General features: G+C 43.9%; 2 protein-coding genes and 1 pseudogene across 7 annotated transcripts; all 3 read right to left on the reverse strand.

Annotated features, from left to right (window-relative positions):
• Positions 1 to 1,365: 1,365 nt before the first annotated feature.
• LOC110536103 (protein S100-A16) lies at positions 1,366 to 7,188 on the reverse strand. Of its 4 annotated transcripts, none has more exons than XM_036939472.1 (3): positions 6,852 to 7,188; positions 2,790 to 2,911; positions 1,366 to 2,028 (listed from the first exon to the last, which is right to left on the reverse strand). In XM_036939472.1, exons 2-3 carry the CDS (start codon positions 2,907 to 2,909, stop codon positions 1,870 to 1,872), a joined length of 279 nt encoding a protein of 92 aa, XP_036795367.1. In that variant the 5' UTR covers positions 2,910 to 2,911; positions 6,852 to 7,188; the 3' UTR covers positions 1,366 to 1,869. The 4 variants fall into 4 exon arrangements, with proteins under 4 accessions (XP_036795367.1, XP_036795375.1, XP_036795360.1 ...); XM_036939480.1 differs by having other exon boundaries at positions 2,790 to 2,914; positions 6,852 to 7,079; XM_036939465.1 differs by lacking the exon at positions 6,852 to 7,188 and adding an exon at positions 6,189 to 6,508.
• A 4,224-nt stretch (positions 7,189 to 11,412) lies between these two features.
• Positions 11,413 to 12,974, reverse strand: LOC110536110 (protein S100-A11). Of its 3 annotated transcripts, none has more exons than XM_036939496.1 (3): positions 12,863 to 12,974; positions 12,443 to 12,621; positions 11,413 to 11,902 (listed from the first exon to the last, which is right to left on the reverse strand). In XM_036939496.1, the coding sequence occupies exons 2-3, from the start codon at positions 12,569 to 12,571 to the stop codon at positions 11,768 to 11,770; spliced, it is 264 nt and encodes an 87-aa protein (XP_036795391.1). In that variant the 5' UTR covers positions 12,572 to 12,621; positions 12,863 to 12,974; the 3' UTR covers positions 11,413 to 11,767. The 3 variants fall into 3 exon arrangements, with proteins under 3 accessions (XP_036795391.1, XP_036795387.1, XP_036795394.1); XM_036939492.1 differs by having other exon boundaries at positions 12,443 to 12,573; positions 12,863 to 12,930; XM_036939499.1 differs by having other exon boundaries at positions 12,443 to 12,693; positions 12,863 to 12,903.
• Positions 12,975 to 14,489: 1,515 nt separating this feature from the next.
• On the reverse strand, positions 14,490 to 19,789 carry LOC110536122 (annotated as a pseudogene).
• Positions 19,790 to 21,047: the final 1,258 nt, after the last annotated feature.

Raw genomic sequence — 21,047 nt, forward strand, 5'->3', positions numbered from 1 at the left:
CTAGCTCTTGATTCACCATTGACTTCCATTTTCCTCCAAAACAGGAGCTCATCTTTGGCCTTTTATAGTGCTAAAGCTCTGATTTTTAAGTTAACAATTCAGCAACTAGTGTTTACACCTGTGAGGAGTGAGTGTTGCCAATTGGTTTACAGAGCTTGGAATTGTTTATAGAGCTGGCAATTTTGCAGACTTGGTTTAAGGATTTGGTACATGAGTTTCAGGTTTCGGTGATTGCGTTTCAAGTTCCAATTTTAGTGTGTAAACAATTGGGAAAAACTAATCTGTCATTCTCAAGCATCTGCTCAGTGAACTGTGTCTGTTCCCCTCAGGGTGTGTGGTGTGATGACCTTGTTGGCCGGGCCTGGTCCAACAGCTGCCCTGCTTGGCCTGGTAGTGTTTCCAAATGCTGTGTTGGACCCACTCATTGGTAGCAGCCAATTTGAGCTGGTGATTAGGTTAAGGCCTGAAACAATGGTTGTGTCTCCCAGTAGGTTAGATGGTAGTGATTATTGAAATGAAGTGCAGAACATGTTGGAATGGCTTTAGAGTAATATAGGAGCTCCAGAGGGGGTTTATAATGTAAACAGCTCAGCAGACCGGAGGCTGTGGTTAGCCTAGTGGGTGTGTGTCTGGCCTGAGGCTGTTTGAAAGGGAAGCTGGTACCTGATACAGGATCAGAGGGTACTAGCTGAATGGAGACAACACCCTTGACAGGCAGCCATGCATAGTTATCACTTCTGTAACACACACACAAACATAATTACACACAAATCCTACACTCATACAAATGCACAGCTATTGTAATAATGTATATTTTAATGACAACTGCACTCCACAAACCAAAACAGCAAAGTAAATATGTCTCCTTGTTTGTCTGTGCTGTTTCTTTGACCACGCCTCAGGCTTATACAACCACTGAATGATATAGTGTCTGTGCACGTCATGTTTGTTAAGTCTGAATGTTAATGTAACATACAGTACTTACATCCACTACAGCTCTGAGGCTGCTAGCCCCGGGGGAGTGGAGAGTAGGATTGTAGTGTATAGATCTGCCTGTATTACAGTATAGACTTGTTATCTCTCCCTGGTGCAATGCAGCATTGTATTCTGTTGGCAGAAGATGTGTGTGTATCCTTGCTGTGCACAATAGGTGGTGTTGTATATTGGGTGTCTAATTTCAATATTCTGGTGCATCGTGGGCCACGGAGTGTGACACGACTAAATTTAGAAGGGGCCGCTGGTGGCCATGGAAGCAGGAATCAGCATATTGGTTCTATAAGGTGTGTGTGTGTCTTCATCATGACATAGGGCAACCTAGAGAATGTCATTTAGAGATAATGTTAGAGTAGTGAAAGAAGACATGACTTTAAAACATTGCCATGGCATTTATTTCAACATGATAACAAAGCATTTACTGTAGAAGTGTTGATTTAGAGTAGTTATACTAAAACATGTGAACTGTTAAACTTCATGTAAAAAAAATGCCTTCATAAAGTATTTATAAGACCAGTAACATTGTTATAACTGAGATGAAGATTGGTAGTGTAAGCATATAAAATAAGTTGAGATGAAGTTAAGTCTGATTATGTAGTGATTATGTAGTGATATACAGCCAAGGGAGATTGACAGGTCTATGAGCCTCTATAGGTACATGGGGCCTTATGGCAGTGTTCTTCAATTCTGGCCCTGTGGTCACACACACTGTAATCAATCCCATCAAAGCCTTCACGCGTTTCCTCTGGTGTGTCAGTGCTGGAATGGAACTAAAGCCTGCACACCCTGTGGGTCACTAGGACCAGGATTGAAGAACCCTGCCTTATAGACTGCATAAGACATCTTATAGAGTGTCTATGAAGCCATATGTAGTTCCTATGAGGCAGGTGTGTTGTTGGCTGCAGTCCTCTGCTCGCTGAGGGTGTTTGCCACGTAGCCAATCAGAGTCATGTATTCCTGGAAGCTGACCTTCCCATCTTTGTTCTCGTCCAATCCCTTACGCATCTCCTTCACTGCAGAGGAACTCTCTGTTCCCTATGAGGTGAGAGGGGGAGAGAGTGGGGAGAGAGGAAGAGTCTATCATTAAAGATTGCTTCCCCAATAACACCTGGTGCCGATTTGCATTATGACTAGGATTAAGGCTTGGGTTTAACCGGGACGCTGACTCGAACCTAGGGTCGTGGTTGAGGCTCGAGTTAAACAGGGATGCGGACACAAACCTAGGGTCGTGGTTGAGGCTAGAGTTTAACAGGGATGCGGACACGAACCTAGGGTCGTGGTTGAGGCTTGGGTTTAACCGGGACGCTGACTCGAACCTAGGGTCGTGGTTGAGGCTCGAGTTAAACAGGGATGCGGACACAAACCTAGGGTCGTGGTTGAGGCTAGAGTTTAACAGGGATGCGGACACGAACCTAGGGTCGTGGTTGAGGCTCGAGTTTAACAGGAATGCGGACACAAACCTAGGGTCGTGGTTGAGGCTCGAGTTTAACAGGGATGCGGACACGAACCTAGGGTCGTGGTTGAGGCTCGGGTGTAACCGGGACGCGGACACGAACCTAGGGTCAGAGTTGAGGCTCGGGTTTAACCGGGACACGGACACGAATCTAGGGTCAGAGTTGAGGCTCGGGTTTAACCAGGACGTGGACACGAACCTAGGGTCAGAGATGAGGCTCGGGTTTAACCAGGACGTGGACACGAACCTAGGGTCAGAGTTGAGGCTCGGGTTTAACCAGGACGTGGACACAAATCTAGGGTCAGAGTTGAGGAGTAGTGATACAAGGATAGGTGGAACTTACAGTCATGATGTTGCCGAGCTGTTTATTGACAAGGCCCTGGAAGTCCTTATCTCCGAGACTGCCCTTCCCTTTGGCAGACTTCAGATACACTTCTACCACTGTCTGGATGGCCGACTCCATAGCTACTGGGAGAGAGGAGAGGATGGGGGGGGGGTGCAGAAAAATCTAAAGTTTAGACAATTGAATGCAGCAACTGTTTCACTGGAACTAGCTGGAACAGTTAAGACAAGGTACACTCTTAGAAAAAAGGGTTCCTAAAGAGTTCTTCGGCTGTCCCCATAGGAAAATCCTTTTTGATTCCACATAGAAAACTCTGTGGAAAGGGTCCTGCACGGAACGCAAAAGGGTTCTACCTGGAACCAAATGGTTTTGAACTGGAACAAAAAAGGGTTATTCAATGGGGAAAGCTGAAGAACCCTTTTAAGAGTGTAGCAAGAGGACGTCAGAATAGAGGAAAGAATGGACGGGGGGTGGAGGGAGATAAGGAGAGCCTGGTGAGGTAAACAAAGGAAAGGATGGAGAGAGGGGGGGGGGGGGTCTGAGGTAAACAATGGGAGCTGTGATGTCTGATGGAGAGAGGGATACCTGATCACCATAAGCCAGCAGAAGGTTATGGGTTCACATTACTACAGCTAAGACCTGTCTGTTACACTCTCTAATATATATATATATATATCGCTACCCTACCCCGCCAGTATCTCTAACCCCTTCTCTTTTAACATTAGGGTGATGTCCTGATGAGGGTAATGATGATGGGTGATGTCCTGATGAGGGTAACCCTAGAGACTCAACCCACAGGTAAATCTCCAATCTGACACTGTCACACCTGAATGCATACACACCTAAATGTATGCACATTCCCACAAACACACACACACACCTGTCCCCTGGGCCTAGGCCAATTAGGACTGATCTTACATTAGCCTAATTAGTGGGTGAGAGAGAGCAGAACACACCCATGGTCTGATGCCAGGTGTAGGATTCTGTTTCATATCCCACCTTGATGCCACACATACACACACTATCCTGTGTGAGTTCAGCTGTAACTAACACATTAGCCAACCACAGACCCACACCGCTGGACATCTGTCATCATCTTCATCCCTCATCACTATTTCACCAGCCTGCGGGTGTCCCGAGCGAGACATCTTCTACGCACATAATTAGGAGACGCTGTGTGCGGTCCTCTGTAGCTCAGTTGGTAAAGCATGGTGCCAGGGTAGTAGTGTATGCACTAAATGGTATATATTATTATAATCAGGGATGGGCACCTGAACCCCTTCTGTAGGCCCGCGGATCAATTTCCACACACATTTTTCAGGAACTCAGTCAGGGTCTCAACTTGCTGTTGAGAGTTACAATAGTAGAATAGACCAGGTGACATTTCTAAATGTGGTTGTGCATCAGCAGTTTCTCTTGTTATGTCAGTCACTCAATTAGCCAAGTCAGCTAAACATGTTATATTGGTAAATGAGTCTAGCGGCCAGCTATCTAAACGTGTAGTAATCATTATGAAATCACAATTTCATCAGATGAAATTAATATGAAAAACAGAAAACATTGGTCTCATGGCAAGTGTAGAATCGCAGGAAATTCACTCAAATAATTTTGTTTAGGGCCCCCAAAAGGCTTGCTCTGACTGCATGTGTGGGTATGGTTGTGGGTACGCAGACCCGCAAGCTACTGTGGCCCTCATGATTTCTGATTTTTGGTGGCCCCCACCCCCATCAGTTGCCCATCCTTGTTATATAGTGTGTGTGTGTGTGTGTGTGTGTGTGTGTGTGTGTGTGAGAGCCCTAGATCAGAGTGATTGATGAGCATATCGATCCAGGAGTATCTTTTTAGACCCAAACAGAGGATGTAATGAGACTAACTGGTGTGAAACCAAGCTGCCCGGGCTGCACCAGAATACAGAACAGAACCCTGGACAGGACTCGGTCAGCGGGAGGGAGGAGAGGAGATGAGATGTTAAGAGAAGAGACAACAGAGTTCAATAAGGTGACACTAGTTTGGTGTTTTATGTTTGAAGCAATGACTTGGGAAAACCAGGTCAGCTCAGGCTGCAACAATACTTTAAAAAATATATTTGTTCAAATTTAACCTTCATTTAACTAGGCAAGTCAGTTAAGAACAAATTATTATTTACAATGACGGTCTACACTGGCCAAACCCGGGCGATGCTGGGCCAATTGTGCACCGCCCTACGGGACTCCCAATCACGGACGGTTGTGATACGGCCTGGAGTCAAACCAGGGTGTCTGCAGTGACACCTCAATCACTGAGATGCAGGGCCTTAGACCGCTGTGCCACTCGGGAGCCCCCCACATAGCACTGAGACACAGGGCCTTAGACCGCTGTGCCACTCGGGAGCCCCCCACAAGTGTTCATTCAGTATTGTTGTAATTGTCATTATTACAAATAAATAAATAATACAATTGTAAAAAATTGTCTGATTAATCGGTATCGGCTTTTTTTGGTCCTCCAACAATCGGTATCGGCATTGAAAAATCATATTCGGTCGACCTCTAATCTGGATGGTAGACTTGATCTGACTGAAGTGAATTTCCTCCTGTATTCCACTAGGCGACAATGTTCAGGCAGGAAGTGTAGCGACTGTGGCTTCACTTTTTATTTCAACATATTTAGGTTAATGGCATGACGTTGAAACAATGACGGTGTAAAATATGTCCAATCAAATATGAAACTCAACGTAATTTCATCCATATTGAATATGATAAACTATTATTTATGTTTTTAAGTGGAATTTAACAGGATTTCAACTTATACATAGTTATGATTATTATGTTGAAATTAGATTGATGTACTGTAAATACCTTTGTCAGGTTAAATTGAAGTTTTACCCACATTTCAATGCTTCCAATGCTGGTTGACTTTTTTCAAAATGTTCCATGTTGATTCACGTTAAAATATGTTGGCAAATAATGTTGAAACAACGTTAATTCAACTAGTGTGTGCCAAGAGGGTAGTAGTGTGTTCTATAAAGCATTGTGGGTTATACCTGGCTTGACCTGGGATGTCAGGGCTTGCAGGTGATCATCAACCTGAAAATGTACATATTTTTCTCCTTTCCGAACACATTGAGGGGATAGATACAATCATGTGGCAGCCTGAATATGGCGGAGAGAACTTGCTTCAGTCTAATTAGGATACTTTAGAGAGCGTTGGGTGGGTCACAGCAAAGTTTGAGAACCACTGCTACAGGCCTAACTACATAAATGGACACAATAGCTTATTTAGAGCCACGTCTACTCACTCTCTCCATGCCTATGAACTGTGTGAAGCTCGGTTCAGTGGACTCGTTTCACCTGCATGAGCTTTGATTATTTCGATGGCCAACCAGAATCAATCAGCGGGGATGTGATGTGTTCAATAACTTACCAGGTGTGACTGGTTCCCTTCCGCAACCATACCTGCATGGTGCTGTCAACGCCGTTTGCCACAAGCCATTTCTCCCCGCGCTATTAAATACACCTTGGGTTGTCATTCGACTCACTATACCAACGTCTTACCGTTCGTTAATAATTCAGGGTGAAAAGACTAGAGAGCGAGCTGTCCTAGCTGCTGTTACACAGGGCCACGCTCGGTGTTGAGGTTGTAGACAGACTCGAATGGATGTCATTGTCCACAAGCGTGTAACTACTCTTCGGCTCGTGCATAATTTGAGACGATTGTGGGTAGCCTACCCACCGTGATTTTGAGCCCCCCCCCTAGCCTTTAGCCGAACTAATACGGTCGATTTGTAGTGGTCCCGAGGTAAGACTGACAGGGAAAATAAAGAAATAAAGACGCGCCTTCTGGTTTGTCCTGAATTGTAAAGGGGTTGAGGATTGGGTTACCGATAAGGAGAAGCCGATCCCTGTGCTATCATGCTAGGTGGGTTTTGGACAATAGATCCGCTCGCAAACTACATTATTAATGTTCGAACGGAGGAACATTTTCTGGGAGGCCCATTTGGATCCATCAACGAAATGGCCTGTTTGAGTCAACGGAACTTTAGACAAACAGGCTAGGCTACATACTTCAGTTACTTTATCTACTCACCGTTAGATTGTGAATGAGAAAAACACAAATGTGCTCGATGTCAATTATCTTGTCCAGGCTCTCTCTGTGTCTCTCAGGCACTCTTCTCAAGGCTCAAACTTGATCAACTAGTTGCACTCAAAAGAACCTCTTCCGTGATAGAATTTTTCTTCACCAAACTTTTTTGTATTGTGTCACAGAAGGGCGTGTGCCTGGGAAAGGGGGCAGTGTGCCTGGGAAAGAGCAAGGGAGATAGACGAAGGGGGAAGGGCTGCCAACATATTCATTTTATTGTGTTAATAACTACTCTTTAAGATATGAAACGTTGATTTGAACCTTCTGATCAACTAGTGGGTCAGGCGGCATCCCACGGTCAGATTCATATCGCGTGATTTCTGATGATTTTCTCGATTATATCGACTGATTGGTTCTGAATGGGGTTAATAACTACTCTATAGTTCGCTAGTTATTTTATTTTCATGTTTACAATAGATGGTTTATTGTAGACTATAGCCTATAGTTTGATTCTAAAAACATAATGCAATGTTGTATTTAGAAAAAATTTAACTATTTTTAGCCTTAATATGATAAACTTGGGTATGCTATTATGAACCCTCCACAAAACGTTAAGTTACTTAAAAATTACTTTCCACAGATCAATGTTAGGGATGGCGCAAATATTTTAGCCACCACATTGCATCAACACCTTGAGTGAGCAAGTGTGAACAGGCAATAAGGTGTGTGTGTCTGTGCATGGTAGTAGACCGAGTCATATTTCCACCACACCCTTAAAGTCAACATCAGTTCGAGTTTATTCAACCACATTTCTCAGAAACACAAACCATAATGTATAATTATTCACAAAGCAAGGAGAAACTTAGACATGTAGGACTCAGACAGATTCATTAAGAACATAATCACAGCCATGTTTTTAGTCAGTTTGTTATTTACACGTAGGCTACATTCTCCCGTGGCATGTATTCATGGATGCCAAGGGAAGCCAGGCTTCCCCAAGAAATTGACCAAAAAAAATAAACAGATAAGAGTAATGTATCTTTTGTCTCTCTGTGTTTCATACGTTTTTTTCCTTCAATACACAAGAGGTTGAATGGATCTCACCGGAGAACTCAACCAAGTGAGCGAAACAGTGCCCCTCTGTCTCTGTATGTGTAGCCCATCTATCTGATGCTGTCTCGTCAAAAAGAGAATATTGTTGCCGCCTGTAGCATTGAATGCAAGGGAAGCCAGTGAGCATTTGGCCTCCCTTGATAAAATTATACGCTGATTGGCTAAGTAAACTCAGCTGTGAATGGTCCTGGTCCATCCTGTAAAAGTGTCAAGGGAAGCCAGTTTGGATTTGGCTTCACACCAATCACATCACATCAAAAGCCAAACGTCATTGACAGAAAACTTGAATTGTTGCATCTCGTCGTGTTGTCATCTGGTGGCTAGCTAGCCAGCTAGCTAAAATGGGCACTTTCCTAAAATAGCCATGGATGGAGAGGGATTTGGACTTGTGGTTTTACTTACAGTGCATTTGAAAAGTATTCAGAACCCTTAACCTTTTGCACATTGTGTTACGTTACAGCCTCATTCAACACACAGTACTCCATAATGACAAAGCAAAAATGTATTTTTAGAAATGTTTGCAAAAAAAAAGATAAAACTGAAATATCACATTTACATAAGTATTCAGACCCTTTACTCAGTACATCGTTGAAGCACCTTTGGCAGCGATTACAGCCTTGGGTCTTCTTGGGTATGATGGTACAAGCTTGACACACCGGTATTTGGGGAGTTTCTCCCATTTTTCTCTGCAGATCCTCTCAAGCTCTGTCAGATTGAATGGGGAGTGTCGCTGCACAACTATTTTCCGTTCTCTAGAGATGTTAGATCTTGTTCAAGTCTGGTCTCTGGGTGGGCCACTCAAGGACATTCAGAGACTTGTCCTGAAGCCACTCCTGCGTTGTCTTGGCTGTGTGCTTAGGGTAGTTATGCTGTTGGAAGGTGAACCTTTGCCCCAGTCTGAGGTCCTGAGTGCTCTGGAGCAGGTTTTCATCAAGTATCTCTCTGTATTTTGCTCTGTAAATCGTTCCCTCGATCCTGACTAGTCTCCCAGTCCCTGCCGCTGAAAAACATCCCCACAGCAAGATGCTGCTAGCAACATGCTTCACCGTAGGGATGGTGCTAGGTTTCCTACAGACGTGACGCTTGGAATTCAGGTCAAACAGTTCAACCTTGGTTTCATCAGACCAGAGCATCTTGTTTCTCATGGTCTGAGAGTCCTTTAGGTGCCTTTTGGCAAACTCCAAGCGGGCTGTCATGTGCCTTTTACTGAGGAGTGGCTTCCGTCTGGCCACTCTACGAAAAAGTCCTGATTGGTGGAGTGCTGTAGAGATGGTTGTTCTTCTGGAAGGTTCTACCATCTCCACAGAGGAACTCTGGAGCTCTGTCAGAGTGACCATTGAGTTCTTGGTCACCTCTCTGACAAAGGCCCTTCTCCCCTGATTGCTCAGTTTGGCCAGGCAGCCAGTTCTAGGAAGAGTCTTGGTGTTTCCAAATCTTATTTAACCTCTATTTAACTAAGCAAGTCAGTTAAGAACATTCTTGTTTACGGCCTACCCCGGCCAAACCCGGATGACTTGAACCAGGGACTGTAGAGACGCCTCTTTTACTGAGATGCAGTGCCTTAGTCCGCTGCGCCGCTTGGGAGAACCATTTAAGAATGATGGAGGCCACTGTGTTCTTGTGGGCTTTCAATGCTGCAGAAATGTTTTGGTACCCTTCCCCAGATCTGTGCCTCGACACAGTCTTGTCTTGGAGCTCTACGGACAATTCCTATACGACCTCATGGCTTGGTTTTTGCTCTGACATGCACTGTCAACTGTGGGACCACATATAGACAGGTGTGTGCCTTTCCAAATCATGTCCAATCAATTGAATTTACCACACGTGGACTCCAATCAAGTTGTAGAAACATCCCAAAAATGATCAATGGAAACAGGATGCACTTGAACTCAATTTCGAGTCTCATAGCAAAGGGTCTGAATACTTACTTAAATAAGGTATTTCTGTTTTTGTATTTGTAATACATTTGCAAAAATGTCTAAACCTGTTTTTGCTTTGTCATTATGCGGTTAAGGCTGTTAAGAATAAGGCTGTAACGTAACTCTGAAAACGTTCAGAATCCACTGTGATTCTGTGTTCTGGCCAATGATTATAATGGCCATTCTGATCCAATCATAAAGTCATACATTGTGCCTCTGGCCTGAGAGGATGGAAGTTCAATGTAGCTAGATGTAGTAGGCTAAAACAAGCTGGCTAATCGTTGCCCATGAAGGGAAGTAAGGCTAGCAAGCATTTTAGCCAGCCTATAGGACAACAACTAAAAGCGTTTACTGTAAGACAAAGTCATAGACAGTTTCAGCAACATGAAAGAGAGGAGGATAGCATTGGTGTGTCTACAAGTAGGGTGAGTCAACATGTTTTTTTCTCCTTACGCACACACACACACACATTAAGTTGATTAGACTAAATTGTTTGTTGAATATTTTAGTTGTCACTGTATTAGACTAAGCATATGTGAGTTGATGATGTTGAAATGGTGCTGGAATAGTGGAGGCTCCTGTTTTCTTTGTGACTTGCAGTAACTCTGTGGTTCTAAATCAATAGTTGTTTATTAGTCCAAAAATGTCTAAAACATTAACTTGCTTTACCATGCTGTAGGTGATGTTACTGTACATGCAATATGCTTTGTGGACTTCACTGGACAGAGGTTGCTATCTGAAAAGAAAAACAAAAGTTTGGTTGAATTTATTCTGCACTGTGTCTTCTTATTGTCTCGGCCTTAGGCCTATATATCACTGTGTCAAGGCATATGAACTAACAGGTTACAGAGCAAACAACACAATTATCACAACACATAGGTTGTAATATGGCTTTTATTTTTCTGTCTTGGCTTCCCCATTGATTTTACCCTGCTACTGATTCTCCCTAGCCTGGGAGCCAGATATTCTGCTGCTTTAGCCAACTCCTTCCCTGCTGCCATACCAAACATCATAACCAAGCATCATACCAAACATCATACCAAAAATCATAGCAATCATCATTGGCTGAAGCAGTAAGACTGACAACCTCCTGGACAACACTAGCAGTCTCATTCACAACAGGGCCAGAATAAATTCTGCTTACACACCAAGATTCTAAATTTACACAGACACAGTCCGATGCCATCACTGCTCTGTGTGTGTGTGTGTGTATGCAGTATTAGTTTTAGTTTGGCGAGATATAATTATACTTTCAAAACAAGGAGGGAATTCTGGCAGCGACAAAAGGAGAGAGAGAGAGAGAGAAAGAAAGACAGAGGGAGGGAGGGAGGTCAGGTAGTCATAGATACTATAGTTGTATGATTCATCCATGTTTTATTTTGCTGGACCAATCCTCCATAGCTTTAGAGAGGGAGGGAGGTCAGGTAGTCATAGATATTATAGTTGTATGATTCATCCATGTTTTATTTTGCTGGACCAATCCTCCATAGCTTTAGAGAGGGAGGGAGGTCAGGTAGTCATAGATACTATAGTTGTATGATTCATCCATGTTTTATTTTGCTGGACCAATCCTCCATAGCTTTAGAGAGGGAGGGAGAGAGAGAGAGACTAAGGTCAGGTAGTCATAGATACTATAGTTGTATGTTTTATTTTGCTGGACCAATCCTCCATAGCTTTAGAGAGGGAGGGAGAGAGAGAGAGAGACTAAGGTCAGGTAGTCATAGATACTATAGTTGTATGATTCATCCATGTTTTATTTTGCTGGACCAATCCTCCATAGCTTTAGCAAACACTTGACCATTTAGAAACACAACATGGGGATAACCATACCACTAGAATAACCTATCATTGTAATCATATGGTAGTAACAGAACAAGACATGGAGACATCCTATTGGATAAAGCCGCCGTGTTGATTTGCTAGTCGTCCAATCAGCTGCCAGAACTCCAGGAAGTTGAGCTCTCCGTCATTGTTCTCGTCAATTGAGTCCATGAGTCGGTCGATGACAGCTGGGTCATCAGCGTTCTACATGGGGGCAATAAGGGCCGTCAGAAATCACTAGTTAAGAGGCTTCCTTTCCTCTTCTCAGATTCAGAACCACACTGACTGATCTGATTGTGCTTGTCAGAAAAGCCATGTGATGAGAAGAAACCTTTCTACCATCTGTGGTCATGAGAAGGGAACAAGAAAATTAAGCTATTTGATGGGTGTCACTATTTGGCCATTCTAGAAAGGATGGCGGTACAGCACTTTACAAGCACAAATGCAAATGTCTATTTTAGCATGGCCATACTGATATACCACAGGAGGCAGAGGTTGGAAGGACGAGAGGCATCTGTGCAGTCTATGTCCCCATCTAGAGGAAATGAAGTGGACCACAAACTGATGTTGTGGCTCACCAACTCTGCTCCTAGAGAGCTAAAGGGTGGATGCTTTTGTTACAGCCCAGCACTAATCATCAAGCTGAATCAGTTGTATTATAGCTGGACTGGAATAAAAGCCTGTGATCACTGGTTATTATAGTATTACTCAAACGTTACCACAGTATAATTAACATGTAATTACCTTAACGAAGTTGGGGAGTTGTGTTTTGACCAGGTTCTGGAACTCATCTCTGCTCAGTGTGTCTGAGGATCCATCACTTCCAGCAAACGCCTTGAACTGGGACACGAGTACACCAATGGCTGACTCCATCACTGACAGAGAGAGAGGAAGAATGGAGAAGAGGTAGTGTTCTAATGGGACTAAACAGAATACAATACAGACACAGAGGAGAGGTTATTGAACTGAAAAATCATAAATACGTAGATAAAATACTACAGACCAAGTCAGGTCAACGACAGCATTGAGAAAAAACAGCAAGTGTTACAGAGGAGAGAAAGAGAAGGGAGGACAGGAGATAGAAACATTAACCAGAGAGGGAGATAAAAGATGTATATTCAACTTATAGAGAAATATGGAGGTAGATTAGAATGATTAACTCACCTGGACACTGCTGCCGGTAGCTGAGGTGTTGAGTGTGTTGAGGTGGTACGTGTGAAGATAAGTTTCTCTCTCTCTCTCACTCTTATACTCACCTCCTCTTCATAAAATCAAGCCCCCCCCCCCCCCCCCCCATCTCTTGTAAATGTTTCTCATGTCATGGCGTCCATTCTGTCCACTTCAAGGTTAAGGTGTCTGTAATAGTGTAAGCTAAATTACCCCACACTGACCACTGGTTTCTTTCCATGACGTGATTCTAGGATTTATACAACACTGAAAAGCCCTCACCTTCAGACAGGAAACCACACGTGTTCATTTAACCATGTATTATTAAAGATTACAATACGTTAGTCTAGGCGTTATGCTCTGCTCCTTCATGGTAGCTGACTGCTAGAGCATGCATAATGTTAAGCTAATAATAATTACAGGCAGAGAGCAAGGTGTGCTATACCAAATCACCCTGCAGGAAGGAAACACAGAACCTAACAGGTGGAGGCTGTGGTGGCTGGTGGGTAAGCAGAAAACAGACATGTTACAGCAATTGTACTGTACGTCACCAAGAAGACCAGCGCATAGCTTGTGTGTGGCAGCCATCATGGAAGTGTGTGCAGAACCTGGTGGACTAAATAGACCACCATATTAACGTAGAGTGATGATCTCATTGATGCAATATCAGCTGATGCAACACTCAGGTTTCCTGTCTGGCTGCCATATGAATGTTAAGTCACTATGCTCATACTAAAACATCTCAGGGCAGCTCTTCTGGTTTACTTAGCTTTGGGCAGGACAAATCAACTTCATCAGCAGCAGAAATGAGGGATTGTGTATTGCATGTTTCGCCCTTTGGCTTGGATTTAGAATATTCTATTGATTTGAGCCTGTCTTGATTCAAATCTAACATCAGTGTTATAAAGTCAGTTTTATTGAGAGTGTAGTTAGGTGAGTCTTTCATTCTGACCAGAGTCAAAGGGTAGCAGATTATTCCCACCCTCTGGCATGAATGGCATCTCCTCTCCTAGTCCAGCTATCACACAACACACACACAGGGCTTTGGTCTGAAGGTTTAGACTATTCCAAATCTTAAAAAAGACACGTCCCCCATTTATTCACACAACACTGTAGAACTGCATCATCAGCATGATTAGTCAGCAGCTTTCACACAGACCAATGTCTTATTAACCCTCATCTCTCAGCCTGTAGCAATGGATGTCTAGTGATGACAAGACACTGTCCTTCTGCTGCAGAGGGTTAGAACCAACAGGCCCTGGGACTTACTGAGGAGAGGGCAGGTAGACAGCATACACCACTTTCAAACACACACACAGACAAGGACTCTTGCAAGCATGCACACACACACATTTTAGTCAGTATAGCTGAGATAGCAACTATACTATGTGGGTCTCTGCTTTAGATGGGAGGAGTGTTGCACTATAAAGCTACTGTAAAATCACATTGCATCAATGAGTTACAGAGTGCAACTGTCACGTTCGTTGTAAGGAGGAGACCAAGGCGCAGCGTGGTAAGTGTACATTCTTCATTTATTAAAGAAATGCAACACAAACGAACAAAACGAAACGTGAAGCTAATACGAATAGTGCAGACAGGCAACTAAACATAGAATAAGAACCCACAAATACCCAAGGGAACATGGCTACCTAAATATGGTCCCCAATCAGAGACAACGATAAACAGCTGCCTCTGATTGGGAACAAATTCAGGCCACCATAAACCTACATATGCCTAGGCTTACAAACACCCCATGACATACAAAAACAATAGACAACACAAAACCTAAATAATAAAGAAAACATAGATAACTAAGGTCAGGGCGTGACAGCAACATGTATTAAAACAAGTGGTCATATACAGGAAACAACATCTAACCAATTGAAATGTGTTGTTTTCATGGGAGAATGTTTAGCATATTAATGTTGTCTTTGTGCTCAAATACACACAGCACAGATCCAAGAACAGTTAATTGAACAATCAGTGAATGAAAGGAGACAAAAGAAAGGTAGCCTAGCGTTTAAGAGCATTGGGCCGACTAAGTGAAACATATGCCGACGTGCCCTTGAGCAAGGCACTTAACCCTGTAAGTCGCTCTGGATAAGAGCATCTGATAAGTGGAAGGCAAAGATATCAACGTCAAAATATTATTTAAAAAACAGTCCAGAAAGGAGTCCCTTGACGTCACCCTAATCTGAGATCAGTAGCGAACACTCTCTCTCTCTCTAAACGTAGAACATCACGTGGAACATGCAGATGACTTCAGGATGCTTCTGGAGGATCATGCTGCAAAATGAACGTAGAATGAAAGGACATTTGAAAACACATACAGTATGTTATATACTGTAACAGTGCTAGGGTCAGGTTAACCTTCTGTGTAACTGAGTTACAAAGTTACTCATTACAGTGGAGTAGTTACACTTCAGGTAGATGACTTTCATGAGAGCAGCAGGACAAATGGTGCAATGCCTGATCTGACCCCTTCTCTCACCAGTTCCTCTGTGTCGCTCTCTGTAATGTTTTGTCGTAAATGCTCCCAGAACGTTACCCTCTCGTCCTCATCCTGGGGCCAGTCCAGGTAGGTCCGGGTTCTGGCCAGCTTAGCAAGCCTGCAACACAAACACCCAGTACATCATATCACTACTGTTCATATCACTACTGTTCATATCACTACTTTTCATATACAATGTATTCCATTCTAAGTTCAATCCATTCAAGAGATGAGTTGGTGTGTTACCTGTGGAAGGCGGACAGCTCGAAGGGGGAGATGTGTTCTAGGAAGATGAGGATGAGTCTGTGGCTGCGCTCAGACAACAGGCGGTGTGTGGCCACTCTCATCTCCAGGCCACACCAGTCACTCCTCAGGTAGCGTCTGGTCAACACACACACCGTCCTCCTGCTGCAGTAGATGTTCTCAGCGATGTTATCCACGATGCCCTTCCCTACCTGGGACAGGACACAACAGGCTGGGTGCTGTTTATCAATCTAATCTAATGTATTTGTGTTTGTACTATTATAGCACATATTCTCCATTCTCACACACACACACTTGCATGTTGAAGCACGCACTCGCCCGCGCACACACACACACCTCAAAGTCTTGGTGGTGCAGACACAGTCATAGTCGTGGCTCCCCCTCTAGCATCGGGGCCATCTCTCCCAGTACCCACGCCATGTCACGACTGCTGAACGACACAAACTCATCATACCTCACCTCTATCAGCTTCTCCCACTGTTCCCCCATCCTCCTCCCCACACGTCGCTCCACCCATCCTCTCAGATGAAAGAATAGAACGACACAGGGCCAGCGGAGGAAGCTGTATCCTAGCGCCAAGCACAGGAGGGTGCACACAGTGGCCGTTGTGGAGACGTAGGACAGGAAGTCGTCTTCGGTCTGGCATAGGCGCTCCATGGTGGACAGGAAGTTGAGTCGTTGGTACGGTAATGAGAAAGAGACAGAGAGATCTTAACTCAAATGTTTACTGTTTGCTGATGATCTGGTACTTCTGTCCCCAACCATGGAGGGCCTACAGCAGCACCTAGATCTTCTGCACAGACTCTGCCAGACCTGGGCCCTGACAGACCTGGGCCCTGACAGTAAATCTCTCAAAAAAAGACAACAATAATGGAGTTCCAAAAAAGGTCCAGTCGCCAGGACCACAAAAACACTATACCTACCTCGGCCTAAACATCAGCACCACATGTAACTTCCACAAAGCTCTGAACGATCTGTGAGACAAGGCAAGAAGCGCTTTCTACGCCATCAAAATGAATATCAAATTTGACATCCCAATTATGAACTGGCTTTAAAATACTTGAATCAGTTATAGAACCCATTGCCCTTTATGGTTGTGAAGTCTGGGGTCCGCTCACCAACCAAGAATTCACAAAATGGGACAAACACCAAATTGAGACTCTGCATGCAGAATTCTGCAAAAACATCCTCCATGTACAACGTAGAACACCAAATAATGCATGCAGAGCAGAATTAGGCCGATACCCACTAATGGTTAAAATCCAGAAAAGAGATGTTACAACCACAACCACAACCACCGAAAAGGAAGTGATTCACCAAACCTTCCATAACAAAGCCATCACCTGCAGAGAAATGAACCCAGAGAAGAGTCCCCTAAGCTGGTCCTGGGGTTCTGTTCACAAACACACCCCACAGAGCCCCAGGACAGCAACACAAGTATACCCAACCAAATCATCAGAAAACAAAAAGATAATTACTTGATACATTGGAAAGAATTGACCAAAAAACTAGAATGCTATTTGGCCCTAAACAGACTGTACACAGTGGCAGAATACCTGACCACTGTGACTGAACCAACATGAAATTAAGCTTTGACTATGTACAGACTCAGTGAGCATAGCCTTGCTATTGAGACGTCGCCATAGGCAGACCTGGTTCTCAAGAGGAGACACTGCCCACAGTGTGCCATCACAGCAGCAAGATTTGTGAACTGTTTCCACAAGAAAAGGGGTTGTACAACCCATACTTATGTTTATTTATTTCCCCTTTTGTTCTTGAACTATTTGCACATTGTTATAACACTGAATATAGCCATAATATGACATTTGGAATGTCTCTATTTTTTTGAAACTTTTGTGAGTGTAATGTTTACTGTTCATTATTTATTGTTTATTATCTATTTCACTTGCTTTGGCAATATAAACACATGTTCCCCATGCCAAAAAAGCCCTTTGAATTGAATTGAGAGCGAGAGCTACAGTAATGTGGAAGACAGCATTGGCAGTAACACGTGATGCCATCACTAGAAGGATCTAAGGACTCTAAATGTGAAGGTAGAGACACCAGGGTCATTATCAGTAGGCATGAAACTAAAAGCAGTTGGAAAAACGATCAATCAATGAATGATTCGATTGATGGACCAATAGCTAGTTAGTACCCTGGTGAGGAAGTTGAGTCGACAGTTGATCAGCACTAGGCTCCTGAGCTCCGTCAGGTTCCTGAAGGTAACACTAGGGTCTGTGTGGGTGGAGAAGTTGAGGTTGGTCAGTTTGAGCCTCTTCAGCTTTCGTAGCTGGTTGATGGTGGTGTAGGGGGTGGCAACCTTCTCAGGGTTGGCTGAGAACTCAAACGATTCCAGGTCGAGGAAGTAGGGGGCCAGGAAAAGGTTGCTGCAGTCAAATGTTGTCCCCTCGCCCACCTATTTTCAGAACATGTGCATTACTAAGATTACAGGACAATTACTGGTAGCTAGCCAGATCAGCGTCTGCTGCAGCCAAGTCCTTCAGCACAACGTTATTGAGGCATGACACTAACATGAATTGGCTGTAGGAGAAACTTATCTGGCTAGCTACCAGTATGATTAATTTTCCTGTACAAGATCTGCTGCTTAGCTATAAAGCAGTGTTCTTCAATCCTGGTCCCGTGGAACCACAGCTTGACATAAGTTGATCAGGTGAACCAACCCACTGGGCACAGACATCATTTGGTTGAGTTGTCAACAAATGTCACCATGTCATTAGATTTAGGTTAAAAGATTGGTGAAGAAAATACTAAATGTTCTTAGGTTGATGACTTTTTGCAAATCCAATCAGTTTTCCACTTTATTTCATCGTCATCACAGATATATTGTTGTTGCTTGAAATGATGTGGAAAGAACATTGATTCAATTAGTTTTTGCCCAGTGGGAAGTGTGTTAGTACTGGAGGATGGAGCAATAGCCTGCACACCTTTACTTTCGCCAGGACCATGGTTGAAGATTACTGCTAGACATCACATTGAGATACAACACAGAGTAACTCCTCATCCTGGCCCACCTTCAGCTCTCGGACCATGGGGAACATGTTGTTTTCACAGTCAGAGGACTGGATCATCTTCCCTCTGAGTTCCAGGACCATGGGGAACTCAGGAGCGGGAACATGGCCTACGGTGAGGTAGGTTCCGGGGCCTGTGTTGATAAGGAGGTTCTGGAGCTTGGTGGGGAAGCCCAGGAACAGCATGTTGAGGTAGAGCTGGTAGATAATGTCTATCTCTCCCAGGCTGAGGTCTTGGAGTCGATGCTGTCTACGGAACACCCCATGAGCGATGCCCCCTGAGATCTTGTTCCCTTTCAGGAGGAGAAACTACAGTCACATCATCAATAATTGATTACCAAAATCTGTTTCCCCTCCAAACATATAGCAGTTACCACATCAACACAAATATCCGACCTCTAGAGCAGGCAGACCCTCAAAGTCGTCTTCACCCAGCAGGGAGATTTTGTTGTGGGTGAGGTCGAGGACGCGGAGGAGCGGCATCCCCTGGAGAGCCTGGTGGGCCAGGGAGGAGATATGGTTCTCACTCAGATCCAAACGCTCCAGCAGGGGCATACAGGAGAACTGAGAATGATCATGACAAACACACTCATCGCCATACTGATTTTATATAGCATCATACAAATATCTCAAGTCAAATACATTTGTCAGCAAAGTTATTGTCTCTCAGTTAGTTGAGGAATAGACATTAAACAGAAGTGACACAGACTGACCTGATCAGTGGTGATCTCAGTGAGGTGGTTGTTATGGAGAATGAGAGAGGTGAGGTGAGGTTCTCCCCCCCCCCCCCCCCCCCCAACGAGGCGTTGGTCAGCTTGGTCAGGACCATCATCAGACCCAGTATCTGACCGGTACCAGTCCAGAACCCCAGGTCCATACCAGACAGATCCTGAGAAGTCACAGACAGCTGCCTCAGACCAGGACCACACCTACAGAGTCAGGGTTAGCATATTGCATTAGCCTGGTTGACAGATCTGTTCCTGTGCTCATTTGTTGTTCATAGTCATGGCAATTAATTTTCACATTCAAAAGATCAATTGGAGTCCTGTAGCTCAGTAGGTAGAGCATGGCACTAGTAATGTCAGGATAGTGGGTTTGATTCCTGGGACCACCCATACGTAAAATGTATGAACGCATGACGAAGTCACTTTCAAATCAAATTGTATCAGTCACATGCGGCGAATATACAGTGCCTTGCGAAAGTATTCGGCCCCCTTGAACTTTGCGACCTTTTGCCACATTTCAGGCTTCAAACATAAAGATATAAAACTGTATTTTTTTGTGAAGAATCAACAAGTGGGACACAATCATGAAGTGGAACGACATTTATTGGATATTTCAAACTTTTTTAACAAATCAAAAACTGAAAAATTGGGCATGCAAAATTATTCAGCCCCCTTAAGTTAATACTTTGTAGCGCCACCTTTTGCTGCGATTACAGCTGTAAGTCGCTTGGGGTATGTCTCTATCAGTTTTGCACATCGAGAGACTGAAATTTTTTCCCATTCCTCCTTGCAAAACAGCTCGAGCTCAGTGAGGTTGGATGGAGAGCATTTGTGAACAGCAGTTTTCAGTTCTTTCCACAGATTCTCAATTGGATTCAGGTCTGGACTTTGACTTGGCCATTCTAACACCTGGATATGTTTATTTTTAAACCATTCCATTGTAGATTTTGCTTTATGTTTTGGATCATTGTCTTGTTGGAAGACAAATCTCCGTCCCAGTCTCAGGTCTTTTGCAGACTCCATCAGGTTTTCTTCCAGAATGGTCCTGTATTTGGCTCCATCCATCTTCCCATCAATTTTAACCATCTTCCCTGTCCCTGCTGAAGAAAAGCAGGCCCAAACCATGATGCTGCCACCACCATGTTTGACAGTGGGTATGGTGTGTTCAGGGTGATGAGCTGTGTTGCTTTTACGCCAAACATAACGTCTTGCATTGTTGCCAAAAAGTTACATTTTGGTTTCATCTGACCAGAGCACCTTCTTCCACATGTTTGGTGTGTCTCCCAGGTGGCTTGTGGCAAACTTTAAACGACACTTTTTAAGGATATCTTTAAGAAATGGCTTTCTTCTTGCCACTCTTCCATAAAGGCCAGATTTGTGCAATATACGACTGATTGTTGTCCTATGGACAGAGTCTCCCACCTCAGCTGTAGATCTCTGCAGTTCATCCAGAGTGATCATGGGCCTCTTGGCTGCATCTCTGATCAGTCTTCTCCTTGTATGAGCTGAAAGTTTAGAGGGACGGCCAGGTCTTGGTAGATTTGCAGTGGTCTGATACTCCTTCCATTTCAATATTATCGCTTGCACAGTGCTCCTTGGGATGTTTAAAGCTTGGGAAATCTTTTTGTATCCAAATCCGGCTTTAAACTTCTTCACAACAGTATCTCGGA

Source organism: Oncorhynchus mykiss, chromosome 2 (genome assembly GCF_013265735.2).
Source record: "Oncorhynchus mykiss isolate Arlee chromosome 2, USDA_OmykA_1.1, whole genome shotgun sequence".
In the NCBI taxonomy this organism is placed as follows: Eukaryota; Metazoa; Chordata; class Actinopteri; order Salmoniformes; family Salmonidae; genus Oncorhynchus; species Oncorhynchus mykiss.

Excerpts from the sequence above, each read along its gene's own strand:
- LOC110536103 (XM_036939455.1), bottom strand. The coding sequence starts at position 6,294 with ATGACAACCCAAGGTGTATTTAATAGCGCGGGGAGAAATGGCTTGTGG. Across the intron at positions 2,915-6,188 it reads AAGGGAACCAGTCACACCTG|TAGCTATGGAGTCGGCCATC; the intron begins GTAAGTTATTGA and ends CCTCTCTCCCAG. Across the intron at positions 2,029-2,789 it reads AGCTCGGCAACATCATGACT|GGAACAGAGAGTTCCTCTGC; the intron begins GTAAGTTCCACC and ends CTCACCTCATAG.
- LOC110536110 (XM_036939496.1), bottom strand. The coding sequence starts at position 12,571 with ATGGAGTCAGCCATTGGTGTACTCGTGTCCCAGTTCAAGGCGTTTGCT. Across the intron at positions 11,903-12,442 it reads AACTCCCCAACTTCGTTAAG|AACGCTGATGACCCAGCTGT; the intron begins GTAATTACATGT and ends GCCCCCATGTAG.